Source organism: Mirounga leonina, unplaced genomic scaffold (genome assembly GCF_011800145.1).
Source record: "Mirounga leonina isolate KUSES-001 unplaced genomic scaffold, KU_Mleo_1.0 Mir_200, whole genome shotgun sequence".
NCBI classification, from domain to species: Eukaryota; Metazoa; Chordata; class Mammalia; order Carnivora; family Phocidae; genus Mirounga; species Mirounga leonina.
Window position 1 is genome coordinate 14152682 of NW_023270503.1, and position 17380 is coordinate 14170061.

The window sequence follows — 17380 nt, forward strand, 5'->3', positions numbered from 1 at the left end:
TTATTTCAGTGGTTCTTAGTATGAGAGGGCAAATTCATACATTTCTGGATATTTTCTCAGTCATCATATGCTGAAAAATATGTGGATCTGAGGTAAGGTCTTCAGAATCTTCTGACATTATAGAAGTTCCACTTAACCTCTAAGGAATACAGTAATCTACTCTATATATAATTAAGATTTTACTTGTAGCATGGCAGTGGTAATATTTGGAATCCCATCAAGTTAGAGGGTTGGCAACTGAATGGAATGTGGTAAGGAGGACTCTGAAGAAGCTTAGATGACCGAAATGGTGGTAGCATTGATAGATACTGATGTCTGGAGGAGAGGCTTTAGAGAACTGTCAATCTTGAAGGTCATAACTGAATGATATGAAAGAATTGTTACAAGACTCAATTCTAATTAACTTTGTAACCTGGCACATTCAGGAATGCTTATTTTCAGTGCAGTATTGAATTGCCAGGTTCCTGTGGTATAAGATCTCATTACACTTTCCTGTCTTGGCAGTTATCACATGGTACTAAAATTATTTTTCACTTTTCCAGCTAGACTGTGAGCTTTGTGAGGGCAAAGACCAAGGGTTCATCTTACTCACTGTCGTATTCCCTGCCCAGCACAATGCCTAGCATTTGAAACAGGCTCAGTAGTTGTCTATCAGATTAAGGAGGCTTGATTAATTTTTTTTTTAATTTTCCCATGTGGGATTTTTACTTTTTAAAATCCTTGTCAGTTTCTAGTAATAATAAACTGAACCATGTGGGTTAATATGGATTTTCATATTTAAGTCCATATAGATGTGGGGTGCAAGATTTTATTTAGCAAAACATTTTGAATATTTTGTGCCATAAGTTGTTTTGCCTGAAATACAAAGATCACTAAGATGTAATCTCCACCATAAGTTGTTCACAGTCTATATGTTTGTCTTCCTTACTGTAAGAAGTGACAAGTGCTGCAATAGAAGTATGCTCCAAGTACTATAAAAAATTAGGTAAGAATTGACTTGGAAGAAGAGATGCCTCTCTCGGTGGTTTAGGTGCCTGAAGGAGTAGACATTTCAGATTTCCTCTGGTTTGGGTTAACAGAGAGAGAGAGAGAGAAGGGAATAGGGCATGTGTAAAGTACAGGAGTGGAGTGTAGCATTGCCTGTGTATTACGGAGTTGCAAGTAATACCAAAACACTGGGATGTATTTGGGGTAGAGGTAGAAGATAAAGCCACTGAGAGACAGGGGCCTCAGATAATGGGCCATGCTGGTGCTTTCATGAATGGTTTTAAGCAGGAAAGTAATATCTGATTAGGGTTTTAGAAAACATTTCTGACATCTTGGTGGAAAGGGGTTGGATGGGGACTACACCACAGAATGCTTTCATGAACAGTTTTTTGAGCCTGGTGACAACCCTGTTAGGTATATATTATTGTCTTCATTTTATAAATAAATAATGGACTGAGAAGTTGGTGGACTTCTCTGTAGTTACAGCAACTAAATGGTAGATCTGAGACCAAATCCTGAGTTTCAAAAATCTCAACTTACTCACCTCATTTATAGAAAATTCTTTTTATGTGTGCTTGGGTGGCTCAGTCAGTTAAGCGTCTGACTCTTGATTTTGGCCAGGTCATGGGATCGAGCCCCATGTCAGGCTCCGTGCTGAGCGCAGAGCTTGCTTAAGATTCTCTCTCTCCCTCTGCCCCTCCCCCCCCTAAAATAAAATGAAGATAAAAATAGAATTTAGTTACCTCAGAGGATTGATACGAGAGAATAAAATGACTTAATTTAATTCAGTAAGCTCCTTACGGATATTAAATAAACAAAGATAATAAAATCTCCTATTAAGATAGAAGACTCCCAGAAGACTTTTGGCTGGAAGTGAGTCATATACCCTCCCTAAACACTGTCAGAGGAATGACCCATATGCCCTGGGGCCAAAGGAGGGATCTAACCTCCTTGAGCACATTGCTGCCTACCACCTGACACCTGAACACAATCTGAGTCCTTTTGGCAAGTTAGAAGTGGGGGAATGGCTGTTGAACACACTATAATATCTACTTTTTACTGTACTCCCTCTTTTATGGTAGAAGGTTGTTGCAATATGTAGGCAAGTTCAGATGTCTAGTTAGTGCCCATTGGTCCCCCATTTTTTGTAGGGCTTGGTTTCTTTTTGCTTTGAGTCAGTCATAACATTCTTTGATATTCAAAATACGCCTCTCCTTTTAATATTTGCGGCGTGGGGGGTGGGTTGAAAAACAGCTACTTTCTCTGGGAAGAGAGAAAACATTGTTACTTTAGAGACTGTAAAGACTCAGTGACAGGAAAATACTCTTTTATGATGTTCCATGGCACTTAATAGCTGGACAACTTTTTAAACTTAGTTGGAATATGTGTATTTGTATATACTGTGTATAGCAGATTGGACTGTTTGGCTTCTGGGTTGTTTTCATTTTTTCAATTATGAAGATAATAAAAGCTCAGTGTGGGAAATTTGAGAAAAATGGAGAAGTATAAAGAAGAAAGCATAGGCAGTAGGGCAGCTTTTTTAAACTTTTAGAATTAAATAACTAATTCAGATTTGAGTGGTTATCATGTAAACCAGATTCTAACTTTGAAGGTATGAATAAAGTTAGGGTACTTGTAGCTATCTTTATTTTCATTAATGGAATTTAATGCGTGCTTTTATTATTCATACCACCTAAAGCACTTTAGCTTTTTTACACATCAAGTCTGCATATATTGACATTATCATGAATGGAACATGACTTGTAACTTTCTCTCTAAAGCATCATATTCTCGAAAAGATAAAGACCAAAGGAAGCAGCAGGCCATGTGGCGAGTTCCCTCTGATTTAAAGATGCTGAAAAGACTCAAAACTCAGATGGCTGAAGTTCGATGTATGAAAACTGATGTAAAGAATACACTTTCAGAAATCAAAAGCAGCAATGCTGCTTCTGGAGACATGCAGGCAAGCCTTTTTTCTGCTGACCAGGCAGCTCTGGCTGCTTGTGGAGCTGAAAACTGTGGCAGATTACAGGATTTGGGAATGGAGCTCTTGGCAAAGTCATCAGTTGCTGGTTACATACGAAACTGTAAGTGGATCCTTTAATGTCATTTCTCTGTCATTTGGGAAGCTAGAGAATGGGTTATTTTCAGAATAATATTTAAACGTCTTTCTTACAATGAAGTAAGACTATATATACAGCCTTTTCTCCCATTCAAAACTGTATATTTTCTACTGTATAGAGCTAACATTTCTTGATTGCATATTCTGTGCTGGGCAATAAACAAGACAAAATCCTTAACCCCTTGGATCTTGCTTTCATATATTCATGCGGTGGGAATCGGACATTAAAATGTGTAGACAAGTAAAGATAATTTCAGTTAGTAAAAAGTCCTGTGAAGGAAACAACAGAGGAGTGGGATGGGAAGGTGAGGAGTGTGCTGCTTAGGTTAGGGTGGTAGGAGAAAGTCTCTGAGGAGGCAACATTTGAACTGAGACCTAAAGGTTGAGAAGGTGGCAGCCATGCAAAGATCTGTGGGACACGTTGTTCTGGGTAAACAGAACAGAAAATGCAAAGTCACTGATAAAGTATTTGCTGTTCTGCATGTTTGAAAGCTCAAAGGAATACCAATATGGTTTAATATGGTGAACAAAGCAGTGGGGAGAATACTAGGAGATAAGTCAGAGGGGTAGGCAGGGTCTGTATCAGGTATGGACGTGTAAGACCTGGATAAGGATTTGAGTTTTATTCTGATTTTAGGAGGATCTCTAGAGAATGAAAAGGGGTGGGGTGGGGGAGGGGGCATTTATGATCGGATTTACCTTTTACAAAGATTACTTTGCTTCTTGTATGAAGAAGGGTCTGAAAGGGGTTGAATGGGGGTTGTGAAACAGCCTATAACAATAGTGTGTGTGAAATATGGTGGCCTATTCTGGAGTTACTACAGTGGGTAGGTGGACTTGCTCATAGTCTAGCAGCCCTTCTCATCTGAGGTTCCCATCTTTGTTAATTCTCCCAAGGATGCTACATAACTAGTACTATTCTAGATACATAGAAGTCAGTTCATTAATTACAATGGATATTTTAGACCAAGAGGGCTCAGTTCTTTCCCACAACCCTGATAAGAAAGGCTGGATAGTGTTGTATGGAAAGAAAAAAAAACTAAGAATCGTGTTTAAGTTTTTGTCCCAGGCAACTTAGTGACTGGTACTATCATTAATTTAGATGCAAATCAAATAAGGGAAAAGCTGGTGTGGGGGTTGAGGGGGGAGTTGGGGGGCAGGAAGTTAGGGATTCTTGTTTAAACATGTTAGGTTTGAGATGGCTCCTAGTTATCCTAGTAAAATGTCTTCTAGGCAGGTGAATTGGTACATAAATCTGAAGCGTATGTGGTCACAGCTGGACGTAAACAATTGGGAATCAACAGTATCAGATATTGTTTAAAGTCAGGGACTGAATAAGAACAAGTATGGAGTAAATTTAAATGGAGAAGAGAAATTTTGGCTCTGGGGCACTTTAACATTTAAAGGCTTGGTAATGAAGAGAAGGCCAGTAAAGGAAATTGAAAAGAATCTAATCATTAAGGTACGAGAAAAACTAGAAAGGATAATATCTCATGAAAGAAATGGAGTGGTCGTACCATTGAGAGGTGTCGAGTTGAAATGTGGGTGGCGCTTTTAATAATCATTCCCATGGAGGAGTGTAGCAGGGTGAACACAATGAGAAACTGGAACATTATTGCACAACTCTTTCAAAAGTTTGGGTGGTACCTGGAAGGCGTGTGGAGTCAAAAAAGAGTTTGCTGTTATCTGTCTATGTATTCACTTTCTTAAGCATATATGCTTTTTTTTTTTTCTTGACCTATTTCTTTTTTACTGTGGTAAAATGTACATAACATAAAACTTACCATTATAGATATTTTTAGGTATGGTTCTGTTGCATTAAGTACATTCACACTGTTGTACAACCATCACCACTACGCAGTCACAGAACTTTTTTCATCTTGTAAAACTGAAATTCTATACCCTTTAAATAATAACTCCACCCCCAACCCAACCCCTGGCAACCACTGTTCCACTTTGTTTCTCTGAACTTGACTATTCTAGATATCTCACATAAGTGGAACCATAAAGTATTTGTCTTTTTATGCTGACTTCCTTCACTTTTGCATAATGTCTTCAAGGTTCATCCATATTGCATCATGTATCAGAAATCCATTCCTTTTTAAGGCTGAATAATATTCCATTGTATGTATGTACCACATTTCATCCATTGATGGACATTTGCATTGGTTCCATCTTTTGGCTATTGTGACTAATGCTGTTATGCATTTGGGTGTGCAAATATCTGTTTGAGTCTCTACTTTCAGTTCTTTGGGGTATACCCAGAGTGGCATTGCTGAATCATATGATAATTCTATGTTCAGTTTTTAAAAGGAATTTACCACAATTTGTTAAACAGAATTTACTGTCCTAACTTTTTTAAGTAGTACTGTTCAGTGGCATAAAGTACATGCACGTTGTTGTGCTACTGTCACCACCATCCATCCACAGACCTCTTTTTATCTTGCGCAACTGAATCTCTCTACCTATTAAACAGTAGCTCTCTACTCTTCCTCCTCCCAGTGCCTGGCAGCCACTATTTACTTCCTGTCTCTCTAAACTTGATTATTCTAGGTACCTTGTATAAGTGGAAACATAATTTTGTGTCTGGCTTATTTCACTTAGCATAATGTCTTCAGGGTTCATCCATATTGTAGCATGTGTCAGAATTTTCTTTTTGGGGGTGCCTGGGTGGCTCAGTCATTAAGTGTCTGCCCTCCGCTCAGGTCATGATCCCAGGGTCCTGGGATCGAGCCCCGCATCGGGCTCCCTGCTCCACGGGAGACCTGCTTCTCCCTCTCCCACTCCCCCTGCTTGTGTTTCCTCTCTCGCTGTGTCTCTGTCAAATAAATAAATAAAATCTTAAAAAAAAAAAAAAAAAAGAATTCTCTTTTTGTGGCTATTTGATAATCCGTTGTGTGTATATGTGTATGCCTCTTTTTGTTTATCCATTCATCCTTTGATGGACACTGGATTGGCACCTACTTTTTGGCTATTGTGAATAATGCAGCTATGAGGATGAGTGTTCATCTCTTCAAGACCCTGTTTTCCATTTTTCTGGGCATATAAATGTAAAAGCGGAATTGCTGAATCATATGGTAACTCAGTTTTTAATTTTTTGAGGAATTGCCATTCAGTTTTCTATAGAGGTTGCACCATTTTACTTCCTACCTAATAGTGCACAAGGGCTCCAGTTTGTCCACATCTTCCCCATCACTTACAATTTTATGGTTTTGTTTTGTCTTTGCTAATAGCCATAGTAATGCGTGTGAAGCGGTATTTTATTGTCTTATTGTGCTTTTGATTCACATTTATCAGTGGTGTTGAACATTTTATAGTGTCTGCTGGTATCTTTTGATGGTAAAAGTTTTTAATTTTGTTGAAGTCCAGTTTATCTTTTTTTTTCCTTTTGTTGCCTGTGCTTTGGTGTCATATTTCGCTAAAGCTAATGCTGTGAAGCTTTTCCCCTATGTTTTCTTGTACGAGTTTTGTAGGGGTTTTTTGTTGTTGCTGTTATTTTTTTTTAAAGATTTATTTATTTGGGGGGGAGGGGCAGAAGGAGATGGAGAGAGAGAAACTGCGCCTGTTGCAGGGCTCAACTCTGAGATCACGACCTGAGTTGAAACCAAGAGTCCAGTGCTTAACTGACTTCACCACCCAGGCGCCCCAAGAGTTTTATAGTTTTAGATCTAATATTTATAAATGTCTTGGATCTATTTTTAGTTAATTTTGTATATGGTATTAGGTAAAGGTCCAACTTCATTCCTTTGTGTATGGATATCAGCTTTCCTGTCACCCTTTGTTGAAAAGATTTTCCTCTCATCATTGAATGGTCTTGATACCCTTGTTGGATATCATTAAAGGGGCTCCTGGTTGGCTCACTCAGTAGAGTGTGTGACTCGATCTCAGGGTTGTGAGTTCAAGCTCCATGTTGGAGGTAGAGAGTACTTAAAAAAAAAAAAAAGGAAATCATTTGAGTATATATGTGAGCATTTATTTCTGGGCTGTGTGTGTGTTTATTAAAATGGGATATTTTAATGCTTAATACCGTAGGTGGCAGTAATCCAGTAGAGATGAATAGAGGAGAGGATGATTGCCAAATACATAGGCTCCTCCTAAAATAAGCATGACAATTCAATAGAAAATGAAGTAAAGGTTATGATTAGGCCGTTAACATAAGAAGAAATACAAATGGACGGTATGCATCTCAAAGGATACTCAACCTCATCTAGTTGTCAAGGAAATGACAATCTAAAACAGAAAGAAGTAATGCTCTTTAGATGGACTTTTGCAAAAAGCTTTTGTTACCTATTTTTGCAAGTACTTCCCTCCTGTTGTCACTTGCTTTTATTTTTCTGCTAAACAAAAGTTGTAATTTTTTATTTTAGACAGATCTATTAATAGTATTCATGGTTTTGAGGTTTAATGTTTTTATTTGGAAGGCCTTTTTAACTCCCAAGTTTATAAAAATGACCCGTTTTCTTACGGTATTTTTTTAAATTTTTTAACATTTAGGTCACTATACCGTATATAATTTGTTTTTCATGATGGTGTGTGAGGTAAGTTCAGTGATTTTTTTCCCCCCCAAAAGAAACATGTTTTTTGAAGATTCCACTCTGTCCAACAATATGAAATGCATCCTTTAATAGACCAAATTCCCATATTTGCATTGTTCTGTTTTTAAATTTGTTCACAGAGGTTAAATCATATGAAATTGCCAGCATGCAACTGTTTTTGACCTGCAAAAACAGCAATTTGATATTGTTCAACTGAATATTTGTAGTGTTTTTAACTACTATATATCCTAGTTTGTAAACTAATTGACTTGCCTTCATTTTTGTTTTTGTTTTCAAAATATTCTTGATGGTTCTTGCATATTTACTCTTCCAGAAAAACATTTTGACTGGAATTGCATTATTTAATGGATTTAATTACATTTAATTTGGGGAACTGACATTTTTCAGTATTGAAGCATTAATATCTGGGAAAGTGGTATTTCTCTCCATTTTTCTGGTCATCTCTCATCTATACTTCACAGTTTTAGTTTTCTTCATATAAGTTCTGTATATGTCTTGTTATATTCATTTCTAAATAGGTTATAACTTAGGTTGCTATTGTGAGTGGGATTTCCTCCCCTGCCCCCCCCAGAATATTTTCTAATTATTTGTCACTTGTAGGAATACTGTTGGTTTTTATAGGTTTGTCTTGTATTCAGCCCACTTAGTGAAATTTTTAAATTCTAAGTTTTTCAGTCAGTTATCTTGAATTTTTAAGTAGATGATCATATCAGCAAATAATTATAGTTTGCTCATTCCTTTTTTGCTTATTTACTTTTCATTTTTCATTGTCTAGGCTAGGATCTCAGAACAATGCTAATAGCAGTAATAGAATTTTTATAATGTTTTCAACTCTGTTTAGGAATTCCTTTAGTTTTCTCAAGTATAAAATTTGCTATATATTTCATTAAGGATTTATTTTTTTATTTTAGAGAGCGAGAAAGAGAAAGTATGAGCACAGGAGCAGGAGGGACAGAAGGAGAGGGAGACAGAATCTCAACCAGACTTCGTGCTGAGCGCGGAGCCGGACGCAGGGCTCAATCTCATGATCCTTAGGTCTCGACCTGAGCCGAAACCAAGTCAGATGCATGACTGACTGTGCCACCTAGGCGCCTGTGCTATATGTTTTAATAGTTTTTAACCAAGTTAAAAGATATATTCTTCTATTGCTAATAATTACTGTATACAATAAGTACCACTGTTTACTCTGTGTGGGGTATCATTCTAAGTAAGTCACATATGTGTTAACTCACTTAATCCCAACAACTCTGAGGCAAGTTATTTTTATCCCCAATTTACAGATAGATAAATGGAGGCACAGGGCATTAAACAGCATTCTCAGAGTTTCACAGTGGTAATTGGCAGAGCCAAGAACTTGAACCACAGAGCCTGTGGCTTTCACCATTGCACCAAACTACCTCTTTTTCTACTTAGTAAGAGGTTGTTGTTTCTCAAGAAGTTGTATAGAATTATGCTTTTTTGGCTTATGTCAAAATGATCATATTGTTTTGTTTGATTATTTTAACTTTAAAGAATTACATTCTTTATCTAATTATCTTAATCTAATTATGACCATTCTCGAGATAGTAGAATGAATCCTATTTGGTTTTGATAATTTATAATTTTTTTAAATATACGGCCATATTCAGTTTGCTAATATTTTACTTAGAATTCTTGACTATTGTAGTCATAAGTAAAATCGAGTTGTATTTTTGTTAAATTATCCTTAACCCATATGAATTTCAATTTTATGCCAGCCTTACGGAATAAATTCAGAAGCTTTTGTCCTTTTCTGCGGTGTGAAATTATTTTAACATCTTATCTGCTCTTTAAAAGTTAATGAAACTCGTTCATAAAACCAGTTAGTAGTTCTTTCAGGGACAGAACTTTAACAACCTGTTTAATTTCAGTGTGTTTATTGGTCTCATATTTCTCCTCCTTAAGCCGGTTTCCATAATTAATTTTCCTTGAAAATTACTCATTTTATTAAATATTTAAATTTATTGTTATAAAGCCGCTTATTCTGGTCTCTTAAATTTTAAAAAGTTCTCTAAATATGGGCTGTTAAACTTTTTCTCTTATTTTGCTTATATGTGTTTTCTTATTTTATCCTTTGATTTGACTTGCTGGAAACTTGTCCATTTTATTTGTCTCTTCAAAGACTAGTTCTTAGATATATTTTCATTTACTGTCTTCTACTGTTTTTTTTTTTTATTAACATATAATGTATTATTTGTTTCAGGGGTAAAGGTCTGTGATTTATCCGTCTTAACGCAATTCACAGCGCTCACCATATAGCACATACCCTCCCCAATGTCCATCACCCAGCCACCCCATCCCTCCCACCCCCTCCACTCCAGCATCTTCTACCTTTTTATTACATTAAATTCTACCTTTGTTTCTATTTTAATTTAATAGTCCATTAACAGAATGCATTATTGGTTAAGGACCATATTATAATTTATATATACATTAAGACCAATTTTTCCACTGCAATTTTTTCTCACATCTTTTTCTTCAAGTGTACAATTCAACAGTTTTTAATATATTCACAAAGTCATGTAATGATCACCATTATCTAGAACACTGTCTACAACATTTTCATCACCCTCTCGCCAAAAACTCCAGACGTGTGAACAGTCACTCTCCATTTTTCCCTCCCCGTATCTCCTGGTAACCTCTAGTCTAGTTTCTCTATATGGTTTTACTTCTTCTGGACTTTTCATATAAATAGAATCATACAATATGGGCCTCTGTGTCTGGCTTCTTTCACTTAGCATAACATTTCCAAGGGTCATCCATGTTGTAGCATGTATTATTTCATTCCTTTTTATGGCTGAGTCATAACTTCATTGTATATGTGTACCGTGTTCTGTTTACCTACTCATCATTTGATGGGCATCATGTAGTGTTTTTCCACTTTTTGACTATTATGAATAATGCTGCTATGAGTCTTCCCTTCAAGATATTTTGGGTATTCTGGATCTTTTCATATGAATTTTAGAATCAACTTACCAATTTCTGCAGTTAAAAAGTAAAACAGCTAGGGCTCTTGGATGGCTTGGTTAAGCGTCCAACTCTTGGTTTTGGCTCAGGTCGTGATCTCAGGATTGTGGAATTGAGCCCCACATCGGGCTCCTCACTCACTCAGCTGGGAGTCTGCTGGAGAATCTCTCTTGCCTACTCTCTCTGCCCCTCCCTCCCCTTTTCTCTCTCTTTAAAAAATTTAAAAATAAAATTTTAAAAAACAGTTGGAATTTTTATAGGGATTGTGTTGAATTTGTAGATCAATTTTGGGTGTATTGCCATGTTAACAATATTAAGTCTTCTGATCAGTGAACACCGTATTTTTCCCTTCTTTTTTTTTTATTAAGCATTTATTGGAAATATTAAAAAATTTCCATCTTTATTATCTTTCAGCAGTGTGTGATAGTTTGCAATGTGCAAGTATTTATTAAATTTTTTCTTAAATATTTTATTCTATTTGATGCTACGGTAAATGGAATTGTTACTTAATTGCATTCTTGAATTGTGCTTTGCTGGTCTATAAAAAGATAATCAGTTCTTGGTCTTGTGTCCTGCTACCTTGCTGATCCTGTTTATTACCTTTAAATGCATATCTTCTTTCTTTTTATTTATTTTTATTCTTTTTCTAGCTCCTCGAGTTTGCGTAGTAGGCCACTTAGTTTCATTTTTTTCTAATTCATTATGTCTGTACATTTTCTTTTCCTAATTATTTTAGCCACAAACATCTTGTGTATTTTATTTGTGATTTATTTGTAATTGATTTTCTTGTTAATCCAATAATTTACAATTTTCAAGTGTTTTCGGGGTTTTATTTTTGTTGTTAATACTTTGGTATTGAGATTGGAGTTCATATCTGGTAGGATTTTTCTTTTGGGGTTTACTAATATTTTTCTGGTTTTGTTAAGACTCTGGTCCACAAGTAGCAAAGTAGGAATACTTTCTGCATAAGACCCCAAATAAACCATTTGGGACCAGAGTGTCCTGGGTTTTTTGGACACAGTAGATAGAATACATTCCATAAGATTAGCCTTCCTCTGACTGCCTATGTAGTGAGTTTTGTGCTATTTTATCTTATTCGGAAATATTTTTAAATGTCTTTGCAGCCACAAATAAGAAGAGTAATTCATCCAAGCCAGCTCGATCCAGTATAGCAGGTAGTCTGTCACTTCGAAGAGCAATAGACTCTGGGGAAAATAGCCGTTCAAAGGGAGACTGTCAAACTCTATCTGAAGGTAAATTTGGAGAGTTTAGAATATAATTTCAGTGGGTAGATGTTTGTTATTTAAAACTGATCTTATGGTGTACGTAGATTTAGATCTTTAAAGGCACTGACAGTGCTGAAACTTGATTTGAAAGTTCCTTGATCTCACAAGAGAACAGACCCATCGGTAAGAAAATGCAGCCATTAGACTGCATATTCTGGATTCCTTAATTTTAAATACTTGGCATCAAAAAACTGGGATATATTTTTTAATTGGTTTTGAGTTTTCCTGCAGTTTAAAAATGTTTATGTAGTGAGATATTCTAAAGTGGAGGTTAAAGAGCTTTGTTTGCCTTCTTTCTAAGTATCCTCTTTCTTTTCTGTAGGCTCCCCAGGAAGCTCTCAGTCTGGGAGCAAGCACAGTTCTCCCCGAGCCTTAACACATGGCACTATCAGTGATATTTTGCCAAAATCTGAAGACCGGCAGTGTCAAGCTTTGGATTCGGATGCTGTTGTGGTTGCAGTTTTCAATGGTTTACCTGCTGTTGAGAAAAGGAGGAAAATTGTCACCTTGGGGTAAGTTCTTTTGGTCTACATCATAATGAATAAATTTCCACTTTGTTAATTTTTTAGTAGACAGTTTGTTGTATTAAAATCTAACTATAAAGTATCAGAGACCTTTTTTTCTTAATGGAATGAAATGGGATAGTTTCAGATGTTCAGTTATGTTAGATATCATTTTCACTGAAGTGTGTAACCTTGTGTGAATTCTGCCTTGTGAGTTTTTGATGTGTCAGCTTTTTTTTTTTTTCCTTTCTATCTCCTCCACACTTTTCAAAGACATTTGTGTTGGGTGGGCCGTATTATGTCATAGGTCTTTTACGAATATTTTGTATGTAACAAAGCACTTCTGGCAATTTTATTTTAACACTGCTTTTGTACTTTATCTCACCTATTTTCTCTTCTCTTATGAAAATGTCTTCAAAACTCAAGAGTTGGAATTTCTCAAAAGGGTATATTGTGACCTTTATCTCTCGCCCAGGAAACATAAGTTCAGATCCCAGCCATGTCAATTAAACTTCCATCCATTAAAAAGATAGAGTGATTATGAAATACATTGTCTGTGAATGTGCTAGATGAGCCATTAATACCATCTGCTCATCTATCTTATAGATATTAAATACATTCCTAAGTTTAAACAATGGAATAGTTCTACCTTGGAGACTTTGAAAAAAAACTTTGAATTAAATTTAGAGAGATTAACATCCCTTAAGTTTACCTAATTTAAATAGCTTTAAGGTCTGGATAATTACCAAATGTAAAAGAACAGCTGGTATGATTTAGTTTTCTCTTTTAGGTCCAGTTTAAACAGTGGAAAGGTGTTATAATCATCAGGATTGTCTTGTCCTTCCTTACCTACCCTGATTTTATACATATTCCTTTCAGGTTGAAGCTACAACTAGCTTTTATATTTTGTTATGGAGATATTTATATCTGCTTTTAGTCATAACAATTAAATGTATATGAACATAGACTTTTTTTCTAGACTGTAAAATCCTCTGTAAATATCTGCAGCTCTTAGCTGTAACCCTCATTTTACAATTAATTGTATTGCTAGCCTGGCTTATGTGGGTGTTTTCTAACTTGTGTCTTTTTTTCCTTGCCTGATTTAAAGTAGTTTGTAAGCAAAAATTTTAATAATAAGTGGTTCAAAAATAGAGAAGTAAAAAAAGAATATTAAGTGAAAATTTCCCCATCTTTGTCTCCCATCTGCTTAGTTTTCCAGCTCCCTGCCCACACACATCCCTGCTATTTTTAATTTTTTATATATGCTGTGTCTTCTCAGTTTTTATGCATATTTAAGCAACTGTGACTATATAGCTTTTTTAATACAAAACGTACACCCTGTTTTCTCAATAATATATCTGAGGTCTTTCCATATCAATGAGAGCATATTATTTAGGACTTCTATTTTTGTCTTTTAATCAGAATTTTATTGAGATAATTATATGTTCACATGCAGTTCTAAGAAATAATACAGAGAGACCCTATGCACCTTACCCAGTTTCCCCTAATGATGACATCTTGCAAAACTGGTACAATATCACAACCAGGATATTGCCATTGATACAGTCCATCATTTTCTAACCTTTTATTGTGGGTCTTACAGTGAATTTTTTAAAAAACAATACTTGAAATTTATATTTAACACCAGTGCCATATACCCTCCTTGGTTTCATGCTCAGTTTCAGGACAAGAAGAAAATATATATTGTATCACTGACTAGTTATACAAAAATATCAGGCTGTTTTCTCCTTTGAGGGCTAACACTAAAGGAGGTCGTCTGGAAGGAATGCAAATGACTGATTTGGAAAATAATTCTGAAACTGGGGAATTACAACCTATACTACCTGAAGGAGCTTCAGCTGCCCCTGAGGAAGGTATGGAATGATAAAGTCATAATTTGGTGGGAGGTGGGAATAATGATTTTTTGTGTGTTGGTGTTGGGGAGTAGTTAAAGGTTATTGAGACATTACCATCCAACATGCTTGATCTGAATACAGCATTTGTTGTGCCACTGAATTTGATTTACTAGGACACTGAGCACAGAGGAAGGCAAAGTGGATAATTGACTACATAAAAGGATATGTCTTACTTAGAAGGGAGGTTTACAGGGGGGTGGGGGAATCTACAGATGGTTCATCTGCTCATTCAGTTCATCTGCTCATTCAGTAAATTCAATGATAGGCATTGAATTTGCTAGATATGCAAAGATGAGATTAGATATGTTCACAGGCTTAGGGGAAAGGCATGCACAAAAACAACTAATTATAATATTAAGTGTTAAGTACTTTTGTCTTTTAAGGTCAGTCTTTTTTTTAAGATTTTATTTACTTATTTATTTATTTATTTGAGAGACAGAGCATGAGTGGGGGCAGGGCAGTGAGGGTTGGGGTGGGGACGGGCAGAGGGAGAGGGACAAGCAGACTCCCTGCTGAGCCAGGAGCGCAAAGCAGAACTCATCCCAGGAACCTAAGATCACGACCTGAGCTGAAGTTAGACAGTTAATTGACTGAGCCACCCATGCACCCTGAAGTCAGTCTTTATTAATATTTGTAAATTGCTTTGCTCATATAGAATTATTCCAAACTTTAGCCATTTAAAAAAATCCTTTATGGTAACTGACTTCAACTCTGGCAGTTCATTCTCAATTACATTTTCAGTATTCTTCTGTGTGTTCTTCCAGTTTTATCATTCTTTATCTAAAAGCATAGGAGACATTTTGTAATTTTGAGTAGCAGAGGTATTTGGGGTATTTTTTGTTTTTGTTTTTTAAGATTTTATTTATTTGAGAGAGAGTATGCATGGGAGGGGGGCAGGGGAGGAGAGGGAGAGAGACACGCTGACTGCACTAAGTGCAGAACCTGACAAGGGCTTGATATCAGGACCCTGAGATCATGACCTGAGCCGAGATCAAGTCAGATGCTTAAATGACTGAGCCACTCAGGTGCCCCAGAAGGTGTTTTTAAATAAGGCTATGTGTTTTGCCATTGTTGTGTCCTTTATATGTTAGAAAAGGATGTCAACTTTATTAATATTTGGCATTGAAATTTTTTTCCCATTTCTCTGAATCATTACCACCTTCTACCTCTGCACTCATTTGAATTTTAGTGATTGATGAATTGTAGCTCAAAGCATATATGCAGGTGCCACCATTTACCTCGGCTGCCCTGTGAGAGTGTGTGTGGTGGTGGCGTTTTTTAGGTTTTTTAGTTAAAGAATGCTAAACACTCCCCTCTAGGTTGATGCTCCTGTGGCAGCCAGCTTTACTTCAGTAGAAGAGATTAGATGAAAAGGATTTTTAAAGTGAAGTGTTGATTGTTAAAACATTAAGATATAAATATTTCGATTAAAAATCTTTAAAGAAAGGACCTGTAGAGATTAGCTAGTTTTGATGTATTTATATATATTGATTATAAATGTTTATAGCATGTGCTGGAATTACAGCCCCCTTTTCTTCATGCAACATTTATGAAATGCTTCTAATTTGCCTGTTATTGCATTTGATGCTGGTGAAGAAGTAATTCTTGAACTTGCTATTTCATTCAGGATTTCTTTAACTTGACACCCACTGACATTTTGGGCCAGATGATTCTTTGTTGTAGAGGGCTGCCTTGTGCATTGTAGGATGTTTAGCGGCATCATTGGCTTTTAACTACTAGGTGCCAACAGTACCTCCTCTGAGTTACAATAACCAAAAATGTTCCCTGGGAGGCAAAATCATCCCCAGTTGAAAACCACTGGTTGAGTTGAATGACCCAACCAGGGATGACCACTCCTTCTTAAGAATCACATGCCAGAGTAGATCACAGTTTCAAATGGGTACAGGGTGTAGTTCTCAGGTATGTTGGTGGATATATGTGTTGGTGGTAGTGGGAGGGAGGTGTGGAAAAGGATGCAGGGAGAGCAATTGAAAACCATCAGTCAGGTGTCAGACCATTTAATGGCGTGGGTGCTGTGATAGGGTGTATAGGGAGCTCAGAGAACAGGTATGGAATAATAAAAATAATATTTACTAAGTCCTCATTATATTTTTTTTTCAAATTTTTTTATTGTTATGTTAATCCCCATACATTACATCATTAGTTTTAGATGTAGTGTCCCATGATTCATTGTTTGTGCATAACACCCAGTACTCCATGCAGAACGTGCCCTCTTTAATACCCATCACCAGGCTAACCCATCCTCCCAGCACCCCCCAGAACCCTCAGTTTGTTTTTCAGAGTCCATTGTCTCTCATGGTTCATCTCCCCCTCCAATTTCCCCGCCTTCATTCTTCCACTCCTCCTATCTTCTTTTTTTTTCTTTTCTTAACATATATTGCATTATTTGTTTCAGAGGTACAGATTTGAGATTCAACAGTCTTGCACAATTCACAGCGCTTACCAGAGCACATACCCTCCCCAGTGTCTATCACCCAGTCACCCCATCCCTCCCACCCCACCCCCCACTCCAGCAACCCTCAGTTTGTTTCCTGAGATTAAGAATTCCGTATATCAGTGAGGTCATATGATACATGTCTTTCTCTGTTTGACTTATTTCGCTCAGCATAATACCCTCCAGTTCCATCAACGTCATTGCAAATGGCAAGATCTCATTCCTTTTGATGGCTGGATAATATTCCATTGTGTGTGTGTATGTATGTATGTATGTGTATATATAGATAGATAGATAGATAGATATAGATATAGATATATACACCACATCTTCTTTATCCATTCATCTGTCGATGGACATCTTGGCTCTTTCCACAGTTTGGCTATTGTGGACATTGCTGCTATAAATATCGGGGTGTACATACCCCTTCGGATCCCTACTTTTGTATCTTCGGGGTAAATACCCAGTAGTGCAATTGCTGGGTCATATGGTAGCTCATTTTTCAACTTTTTGAGGAACCTCCATACTGTTTTCCAGAGTGGCTGCACCAGCTTGCATTCCCACCAACAG

At 36.6% G+C, this 17380-nt stretch overlaps 1 protein-coding gene across 4 annotated transcripts in view; it reads left to right on the forward strand.

Moving 5' to 3' along the window:
• TRIM37 (tripartite motif containing 37) overlaps positions 1-17380 on the forward strand; it is a 178125-nt gene that overhangs the window by 134706 nt on the left and 26039 nt on the right. For all 4 annotated transcript variants that reach the window (XM_035026727.1, XM_035026726.1, XM_035026729.1 and 1 more), the window contains 4 exons: positions 2769-3074; positions 11775-11903; positions 12259-12448; positions 14195-14313. In XM_035026727.1, the coding sequence (XP_034882618.1) occupies positions 2769-3074; positions 11775-11903; positions 12259-12448; positions 14195-14313 (744 nt within the window). The remainder of the gene's footprint in view (positions 1-2768; positions 3075-11774; positions 11904-12258; positions 12449-14194; positions 14314-17380) is intronic.